The 10,846-nt window shown below is 43.9% G+C and overlaps 1 protein-coding gene and 1 pseudogene across 1 annotated transcript; one reads left to right on the top strand and one right to left on the bottom strand.

Annotated features, from left to right (window-relative positions):
- Positions 1-6,061, bottom strand: part of LOC147960574 (putative F-box protein At2g33190) — a 41,655-nt pseudogene extending 35,594 nt beyond the window's left edge.
- A 427-nt stretch (positions 6,062-6,488) lies between these two features.
- Positions 6,489-10,553, top strand: LOC125523272 (uncharacterized). Its single transcript, XM_087536603.1, has 3 exons — positions 6,489-8,287; positions 8,430-8,670; positions 10,195-10,553. Exons 1-3 carry the CDS (start codon positions 7,265-7,267, stop codon positions 10,473-10,475), a joined length of 1,545 nt encoding a protein of 514 aa, XP_087392729.1. The 5' UTR covers positions 6,489-7,264; the 3' UTR covers positions 10,476-10,553.
- The last annotated feature ends 293 nt before the right edge of the window (positions 10,554-10,846 follow it).

Genomic DNA, 10,846 nt, shown 5'->3' on the forward strand with positions numbered 1-10,846 from the left:
ATTATAGAACTTGTCTTGTATATTCCAATGATGGGCGTCCTCAAAATGCCCTAGGTCTTCATGAGCAAGCAAGTTGGATGCACACCCACTTAGTTTTTTTTTGAGATTTCATATACTTATAGCTCTAGTGCATCCATTACATGGCAATCCCTACTCACTCACATTGATATCTATTGATGGGCATCTCCATAGCCCATTGGCATGCCTAGTTGATGTGAGACTATCTTCTTCCTTTTTGTCTTCTCCACAACCACCACTCTATTCCACCTATAGTGCTATATCCATGGCTCACGCTCATGTATTGCGTGAAGATTGAAAAAGTTTTGAGAATGTCAAAAGTATGAAACAATTGTTTGGCTTGTCATCGGGGTTGTGCATGATTTAAATATTTTGTGTGGTGAAGATAGAGCATAGCCAGACTATATGATTTTGTAGGGATAACTTTCTTTAGCCATGTTATTTTGAGAAGACATAATTGCTTTGTTAGTATGCTTGAAGTATTATTATTTTTATGTCAATATGAACTTTTGTCTTGAATCTTTCGGATCTGAATACTCATACCACAATTAAGAAGAATTACATTAAAATTATGCCAAGTAGCACTCCGCATCAAAAATTCTGTTTTTATCATTTACCTACTCGAGGACGAGCAGGAATTAAGCTTGGGGATGCTTGATACGCCTCCAACGTATCTATAATTTTTTATTGCTCCATGCTATATTATCTACTGTTTTGGACATTATTGGGCTTTATTATCCACTTTTATATTATTTTTGGGACTAACCTATTAACCGAAGGCCCAGCCCAGAATTGCTGTTTTTTGCCTGTTTTAGGGTTTCGAAGAAAAGGAATATCAAACGGAGTCCAAACGGAATGAAATATTTGGGAACATGATTTTCTCAACGAACAAGACCCGGGAGACTTGGACCCTACGTCAAGAAAGGAAACAGGAGGCCACGAGGTAGGGGGCGCGCCTGCCTACCCCAGGCGCGCCCTCCACCCTTGTGGGCCCCCTGTTGCTCCACCGACGTACTCCTTCCTCCTATATATACCTACATACCCCTAAACGATCAGATACGGAGCCAAAACCCCAATTCCACCGCCGTAACTTTCTGTATCCACGAGATCCCATCTTGGGGCCTGTTCTGGAGCTCCGCCGGAGGGGGCATCGATCACGGAGGGCTTCTACATCAACACCATAGCCTCTCTGATGAAGTGTGAGTAGTTTACCTCAGACCTACGGGTCCATAGTTAGTAGCTTGATGGCTTCTTCTCTCTTTTTTGATCTCAATACAATGTTCTCTCCCTCTCTTGTGGAGAACTATTCGATGTAATCTTCTTTTTGCGGTGTGTTTGTTGAGACCGATGAATTGTGGGTTTATGATCAAGTCTATCTATGAACAATATTTGAATCTTCTCTGAATTCTTTTATGTATGATTGGTTAGCTTTGCAAGTCTCTTCGAATTATCAGTTTGGTTTGGCCTACTAGATTGATCTTTCTTGCAATGGGAGAAGTGCTTAGCTTTGGGTTCAATCTTGCGGTGTCCTTTCCCAGTGACAGTAGGGGCAACAAGGCACATATTGTATTGTTGCCATCGAGGATAACAAGATGGGGTTTTCTTCATGTTGCATGAGTCTATCACTCTACATCATGTCATCTTGCTTAAGGCGTTACTCTATTTTTAACTTAATACTCTAGATGCATGCTGGATAGTGGTCGGTGAGTGGAGTAATAGTACTAGATGCAGGCAGGAGTCGGTCTACTTGTCTCGGACGTGATGCCTATATACATGATCATACCTAGATATTCTCATAACTATGCTCAGTTCTGTCAATTGCTCAACAGTAATTTGTTCACCCACCGTAGAATACTTATGCTCTCGAGAGAAGCCACTAGTGAAACTATGGCCCCCGGGTCTATCTTTATCATATTGATCTCCTACTAGTTAGTTATTTCCTTTTCTATTTACTTTGCCTTTATTTTACTTTGCATCTTTATCACAAAAATACCAAAAATATTGTCTTATCATATCTATCAGATCTCACTCTCGTAAGTGGCCTTATAGGGATTGACAACCCCTATTTGCGTTGGTTGCGAGGATTTATTTGTTTCGTGCAGGTACGAGGGACTCGTGCGTAGCCTCCTACTGGATTGATACCTTGGTTCTCAAAAACTGAGGGAAATACTTACGCTACTTTGCTGCATCATCCCTTCCTCTTCGGGGAAAACCAACGCAGTGCTCAAGAGGTAGCAGGTTCTTCAGGGATCTCACTGGAGCGATCCTGTGATGGTTCCTTCTCTTTGGGTGTCCACCGCCCGTGCCGATACCCGTCGGGCGCTATGGTTCTAGCTGTACTAGCGATGTTATATGTATGATAGTATTCGAGGTGTATTAGTGATAATATTCGACGATGTACGGACGCAAGAGATGATGTAGTTTTGCTTATAATTGAATGCATCCTAATTTGAATACTACTTTATTTTGCGATTTGATTTTGCTGATTGAATGCTCAAATTGGAAAACTACTCCTACTTTGAATGCTAAAATTGGAGAGCACTATGCAAGGCGTATGCATATGATTAGTTGATAGCTTATAGGGTTTTTGTTTTCGCAGAAATCTAGGAGCCCCCCTCCATCATCCCCGCCGTCGTTCCCGTCACCGACCCCCTCCGACCTCGAGGTGAGACCAGCCAAATCCTTTTTTAGAAAGATAATTAAACGATATTTCGGGTTGACTTTAAGTCTGTCGAGTCTCCACCATATATGAGAGGACGAAGAAGCCCGACTGTTATCGTGGGGGTCATTTCTCCTTCTTCTCTGGGTGCTAGACCTTTGTTATGCACTAGGGGAAGAAGGAGTAACGACCATCACCGACAGTCGCAAATGTCAGAGAGGAATCAGTGAGGGAGAGTTCCACCATATATATATATATATATATATATATATATATATATATATATATGAGAGGACGAAGAATCCCGACTGTTGTCGTGGGGGTCGCTTCTCCTTCGTTCCCGTGTGCTAGACATTTTGGTGTAATGCACTCGGGGACAAAGTGATGAGCGACCATCACCGAGAGTCGAATAGATACACCACGTGAGCTGAGAGTTTTCAAGAAAAGACTCGACAGACCGATAGTCAACCCGTGATGAATAATAATGATCTAATTTAGTTTTTGTAGTACATATATTTAATTGTACAAGTTTAATCTTTGAATTGTGAACGTAGAAAATGTCGTCATCAGACGACGAAAGTCTCCCGGGGGAGTGCAGCTGGTGCCACGACGATCGAGGTCTGTGCGACATGCCTCACCTGGACGATGATCGGTGCTTCAGCATTAAGCTCGAGGAGACCTTCGATGTTGAAACGGTACGCAACGACGACAAGTGTTTTTCATAATTAAGCATGACTACAACTATTTCAACGTGTAATTTTCATCTTTTACAATTCAAGTAGCTTATCCCATGCCATGCAAGGCGCTATGTTTTAGAGAGGATGGGTTTTGAAGACCATGAAAGTTTCAAAACAAAGAAAATTCACCTAAGGACTCATCATGATGTGGATTTTGAAGTAAAGATGTACAATTATGAGAGCGTAAATCATTTTGGTTGTAAAAAATGGGAAGCACTTTGCAAGATGTATGGTTTTGGTGAGGGTATGCTTGTCACCATGGATCTTGGTGATCCTAAAATCGAGCAAGACAATATGAACATTTGGGTCCTTGTTGATATGCCTCCAATTCTACCGCTATGTGAGTTTCTCAAACATAGTTATTAGCTAATTTATATTGTTTATTTCAAAATAGTTGACAGCTTATTTCCATTGACAGCTTATTTTCATTGTTCAAAGAATGTGCGGGAGATGGTAGACAAAACCCACTACACCGATGGCTCCGAATTAACTTACAAGGAGAAAAATCATCTGGTCGGATTTTGTACTGACATTGAGAATTACAATATCTACAATCAAACTCCTCAACATTATGGTCAATACGTGCCACTAGTGCATGTGTTCAACTACGGTAACTACCGTGGAGATATCCTGGTAAGATTTTTTACTATTACGACATCCGTGCATCTTTTGCATACTTCTAAAACTAGTACATCATTGCTAACTATGAAGTTATTACTATGTTTTTCAACAGATAATCCTAGAGAATTGTGTGCCTCATTTGATGTATCAGAAAGGTAGCCTTAATGTTTTGAACATACAGCCAGGTCATCCTACGAATCTCAACTGTCCATGCCAGATTTCTAAAAGAAGTGGAGACATGCAAATCAAAGGATGGAAAAAATGTATGGACAGTCGTAAGGAGGTTCTTAGAAGTAAAAGGAAGCGAAGCGCAAGAATTGGAGACAGGATGATCTCCATTCTCCATAATGGAGAGTCAGGGTCTATTTTGTTTTATGTTATTTTACCTTAAAGAGGGTATTTAGGTCCTACCTAATACTGATGAACATGTGCTAAGAACAATTAAGTAGGGTTGGTTCGATGACTATGAGGATGATGATCGCATGACTTGTTATTAATAACGAGTAGAAGTTGTATGATGATGATTAGTAGGACTTGTTATTATGATGATGCATGATGCGAGCATGAAGAGTTATTATATATCTGTGGGTGAAATGAACATGGATTGGATTGAAGTAAAGGCAACATGCATGTGGTGCATGTCAAAAGTAGTACAATCCAAACTTTATCAAGTTAGGATTAGAATTACTTTCAACATGCACCATATGTTGCCTCATTTCAATATAAGTCATGTTTAGGCATAGCAGTAGCAGTAGCACGGAGATAAGAGAGGACACATCTCTCTATTAGCTACCTATACGAACTTAAATTAACCCCAAAAACCCCTAAACCACCTCCTTTAAAAAAACCAGCCGCTGAAATGTTGACGCGTAGAAGCTTATTGGTCCCGATTGGTGGACCAAAGGCCCTCCTGTCTGGGCTCGCCGGAGCGGCCACGTGGAGGCCCATCTGTCCCGGGTGGTATAAAAACCGGGACAGATGGGCCTTATGAACCGGGACAAATGGGCCTTTTTCTACTAGTGACGCATAGTCCCCTATCCCGGTGATGTCGACATCAAAATCAACACTGTACACTTCAATTTCAGTGATCCACTTCCGACTGCCCGGTTGTTCACGATCAGGATAAGAATCTGCCTCCTAATGATTTGGAGGACATCTCCCCATTGTGCCTGAACAACGTGACATTTCGAAACCCTCTGGATTATTTTGGGCAAGAACTTTTTGTGGATGACAGACGGTTCATGTAAATTGTACGCATCGATCGCGCCATCTTCAGTAACTGCATAGAACCACCCGTCGTGGTATACACAATCTGTGTAGTAGCTACATACGATGAGCCAATTCCAGCGATCATCTCCTAGCTTGGCAAACGAGAGCTGGCCGTACGGCTGATGGATGAGCATGACGATGCATCCACCTACCGATGGATCACACGATAAGGTCGCCTTTGGATAGACCATGTGACCAGACTCCTCCAAAGAAAATATATTGGTGTTCTTCTCCACGACCCTCGGAAGCTCTCCATCATAGTAAAACACCTCATACTTTTCAAGAACTTCGTCGCCGTTTAGGACAGGTTTAACATGTTCCATGGTTGTCACCGGAGGGAGTACAATTGTGTTGCTGGTGATCGGGTTGAGCAGCATCAGCTCAGACTTGTCATCCATAGTGACTAGCCATCCGTGCGATGAGCCGATCCAGTTCTTGATCGGAAGTTCAGGGAGCGGCATGGTGTAGGCCTTCCGCTCGGAGAGGCTGTACATGCCGAGAGCTCTGAGCCCGCCGGCGGCATCATTGCAATAGAGTAGACATGGTGTTTGGTGTCCAGGACAAGCATTGATGCAGCGTTGCGTGGAGTAGGCCTTGTACCAGATTGAGCAGACGGCGGCGGATCGGAGGAGGTCTGGGCACTCGAGTAACTTGAGCACGTCGCACAATATGCCGATTGGTAGCTCGGACCAATCTCGATCTGGAGCTTCCATGGTGGATGGGTGGATGAACAAACTTAGAGCAGGTGGACTAGAACGAAAAGGGTTGCAACTCTGACTAGTTATAGATCCTTCCCACCCCGTGCCAATTCGATCCGGAAAGAACTGGAGTTGGATGTACCAGATCGAGCCGGATCTGGAGAAAAAAAAAACAAGAAACCCCTAATTAATCCAGTTTGATATGATGGAATCAGAACACTGCTTATTTACTGAATCGGAGTCCAGCCATGGTCCAGATCCATGGAGCCGCCATGACCGCGTTTTTGCAGCTCAAACTGAATTATAGCGCGAATGGAACGGAGTGCCCTCCCCGGTCGCAGCACGGCATGGAACGCTGCTCCGAGCTGATGTCGCCGGCAAATCCTATTTGGCCGGCCCATGCTTAGCATTTGCAGATCAGTACCGTAAAAGTATTATAAGGAAAACCTAAAACATGTCCTGCGGTACCTTGCGAGCTGCGGCGAAACAAATCCCGTAAAAATTTAGGCGACTGCTAGGTCGTCTTCCCCCCAACATTACCGGCCGCCGTCCTCCTTCCCCAATCCCCACCCACGCCCACAAGAAACCGCACGAACAAGGCACTTCCGCCGGCGAGGAAAGCAAGTCGACATGCATGGCAAGCGTGACCGCCTCATCGGCGACCGTTGTCTTTCCGTCTTAACCGATGAGAAGCAGGATATAAGCGATCTGCTTGGTTACATCCATGGTTTCTACAGGGAGGCGCTCGATCTGCTCCCGATGGCGGCGATTCCCTCGCTGGCCCCGCGCCTCCTCAAGGCCGGCATGCCCATCGGCTTCCTCGACCCAGTCTCCAACATCATCGCCAACACCATCGCCTACACCCCTCCGCCGACGCTTCAATCCGACGAGGGGGTGGAGGCGCCGTCGTCGGAGTGGATCCTCTCCAAGATCATCACCGACATGAACGACAAGTCTGTCTTCAGAGTGCCGCTTTCCCGGCAAAATGCCCATGGTATGACCCTCGCGCGGCGGTCGCTGGACGGTCTTGTCAGCTTCCTCACCTCCCACTACCGCTACCTCATCAGCAGGGAAGCCATAAACTACCTGCTCCTGGCCAGGGCCGACCTTCTCACCGCTGTGCGCCTCATCGAGCGAGATCGTAACAAGGGGCACAGTGTGTTCAGTATTACCTCCTCTACCAACAAGGTCGCTCTGGAATGTGCTGCTGTGTCTGCAAGGCATCCTGAACCAGATGTCCTGGTGAAAGCGTCGCTGAGACTATGGCCTCTCGCGACGTCTCCATGCTTTTGACTGGACAAGACCCTCTCTCGCCTGCAACCCTCGAGAGGATCGCCGAGCTGCTCAGGCAAGGCCCTACGGGCATGGATCTCATCAACATATCACTGGATTATCTTCGTGTTAATGAGAAGGACAACAATAAAAAGAGAAAGAGAAGCCGACAGACATCAGAATCCACAGAGGGGAGTAGGGCACATAAGAAGAGGCTCGGTCCTCAGTTGACATTCAGATACACGCTGGCTCTGAAGCTTTTGCTCCTTGGCAAGATCCATGGGCACTACCTAGAGGCACTTGCCAAGCTGCCTCGGGACGGCCTGCGCAGGCATCACCACTGCAGCCTCCTGAGGGGTGGATACTGCTATGGCCCCAGGGATCCTGTCTCCAACATCATCCTCAACACCATCTGGTACGGCTCTATGTTCCCCACGCCCCAGAAGTTTGAGCTGCAATTTAAGGTGGACATGATATGCACACGCATGCTTGCACGCATCGAGTGCTGCTCCCTTTATGGCCTTGTTACGTTCCTTCGCACCTGTGCCCCTGAACTCATAGAGCACGACGCCATCTGGTATTTGTTCAGGAGCGGTGCGGATGTACACAAGGCCATCCGTGAGGTAAAGAAGCATGGTCATCATGTGCCTGGCAATTTCCAGGACGCCTATATGCAAGCGGCGGTTGTTTCATGGCACGATGACCCTGATGAGCTGGTCAAATTTGCTACGTCTTCATTGAACATGGAGTCTGCCAAGTTGTTAGCACTATTGCAGGGCACACTTACCAACGATGGAGTTGAATGCCTCACCATGGCTCTGCCACATAAATCTCCACCTACCCAGTCCGAGGAGCAGGCTCAGCAACCGAACCAGGTGACCTCAAGCTCACAGGTCTTGAGCAAGAACCAGAAAAATTTCATTTCAGAGTTCCGGAAAAAGTTTAGGCGCGACCAAAACTTCTTTGTCAGAAAGGTCAAGGCGGTATTGAGCGACTACTCTCAGCAAAAAGGGGTTGGTGCATTGGTTTCTGTTTTTTGTTTTCTTGCTTTTGAATTCTAATTCTAATAATGTGCACCAGTTTACTTCCATCTGCTCAAGTCCTTTTTTCACTTATCGCCTTATCGGATGCCCTCTTCTGCTGTCTTACATATAGGTGCACTATAAACTTCATATCATTTGCGGTGTGAATCCTAGGGTGCCAGACGGACCAAGTGTTGCTCTCGTTAAGAAGAAATTCCAATTTGAATACTTCCATATCAACTTTTTGGCAACAGCGCCAAATTCTGCTGTCGCATCTCCAGAACTGTTCTTTGCTCAATGTAGCAATAGTATCAAAGAGAGGCAGGAGAGACCATCCTGGTGCACCCCTGTATCGGATTCTTCTATAGATAATGGTATGCTCTCAGCTCTCTCTTATCATGTACACACTGGTATTTGGTGGCTTGTGCAATGAATTAAATTTTGTTTTTCTGAAAACTCAAACGGAAAACTTATCACAGTCGATTAGCCAATATACGTGGGCAATTTTTCTTTTTTTTTTGCGAAACAAGAGCTATCATTAAACAGTAGCATTACAATCATTCTTCAGGCATTCAACTAGAAACCTAGGAACAAAATTGATCCATAAACATCTCCTTCTAATCGAAGAAGCCTGCTTAGCACAAAGATGTGCCCCTTCATTAGCTCCACGCCCAATGAAGTTCAGTTGGAAAAATTCCAAGTTGCTACTGAGCTCTTCAATCTCTTGGAGAATCGGTGCAATTTCTGATCTTCCCTGCTCTCGACTCCTCCAGAGGTTGACTACCTCTCTCGCATCAGTTTCTATTGTGATGTTGCCGAGGCCTAGATCGCAAGCCAGTTTAGTTCCATCCCTAACAGCAAAAGCTTCCATAATCAAAGCATTTTCAGCTTGCCCATACCATAAAGCTTGGCCTCTGATCAAGGATCCAGAATGGTCACGTAGGACTAGACCCGTAGCTCCCTCATTCGAGTTCACCTGGAAGCTAGCATCCACATTCATCTTCAGACTCAATTTTTCTAAACATTCTTGTTAATGCATTTATATGGAGCCACGTTATGAGAGAAAATAATAGAAATACCTGGCAGTGCAACCATGTCGTCAGTGGACTCTCACTTGCAGCGATGGACGGATGCAGCCATGATTAGTTAAGCGCCCCTTGTGCATGATGAGAGTGTAAAACTTAGCAGATGAGCATCTCCCATGTGAGTTGCCAGCAGATGGACGCACTTGCCATGCATGTGCACCAGCGTCAGCGCTGACCATCTCGTAGTTCAGACCTTGAACACTATTTTGTTCTCCGGTTCTTAGTTCCCAGGGAAAGAAATTGGTATGTGAGAGAACACTGATGACGGTTTGAAGAAAAGGCAGTTGCCTATGTATCATCGGCGTTGACATATTCTTGTTCGTTTAACTTCCATATGTTTACAGAAGATGTCTCTTATATAACCCAAGGCTTTGTATTTATAATTAACTCAATCTGATGACTGTTTATTATTTCAAAGATGACATGGTTTAACATGGATGCTGCATTATTAATAAAGAGATAATAGAGCTTTAGAAAACCTGGCCAAATAGAACTACATTTTCTTTTCTGTTTCTCTCTACAAATATTATTGTCATGATCTGGACATCAGAGATGTATACTGCTTTTTGTAGTTATATGATAAGAATGTTTCTTAAGACGTACTCCCTCCGTTACGAAATATAAGACGTTTAAGCAGTTCAGTTTAATGTCATATACTGTATTTCGTAAGGGAAGGAGTATATGATATGATGATAGTAATTAACTTCCAGATTATAAAAACACTGATAATGTACAGTGATGTTCTAACATGGTTGTAAGAGAGATCATAAAAGTACTTAATAATCTAATTGTTTTTGTTTATTTTGATGCAAGCTCGATGTTTCTCTTGTGAGTTTAATGGGGCGAAGATTGTGCATCCATATGATGAAATATACTATGGGCGCTACGAGGATTTCAAACTTATGGCTCATGGTAAACATGGCACTCAGAATGAACTTCTTACCAGTTCCTGTCATTCTCATTCTGATGTAATGGCCACAATGGCACAAGATTTCATCTATTTTTATCCCAATATGGATTCAAAGTTTGCAGAAATGAACCCTATCTCCAATGTGGCTAGGAAGTTGAAAGAATGGAAGGGTAGAATCTTCTGATATGTTTCTTTTTTGTATGATGGAACATAATGTATTAGGTTTTTTTAGGGGAACATAATGTATTAGTTTAATATGATATATGTGAGGTCTGAGGTAGTGTATCATCTATTCGAACATGTCGTTGAAAATGAATACTCCATCTGTCCGGAAATACTTGTCCTAGAAATTGATAAAAGGGACTTATCTATAACTAAAATAAATCTAGATACAACCATTTCTAAGACAAGTATTTTTCGACGGAGAGAGTATTTGTTATAGTTGTATATTTGAACGTGGAAGTATCATTTATCAACACAAGCATAATAGAACGGTAGAATCTGTACGCCTTTTTAGCTGATGTGCATTGGTTTCATTGATGGTATTCAGTTCCA

This window comes from Triticum urartu, chromosome 7A (assembly GCF_056163025.1).
Source record: "Triticum urartu cultivar PI428250 chromosome 7A, HENAU_Tu73, whole genome shotgun sequence".
Lineage (NCBI taxonomy): Eukaryota > Viridiplantae > Streptophyta > Magnoliopsida > Poales > Poaceae > Triticum > Triticum urartu.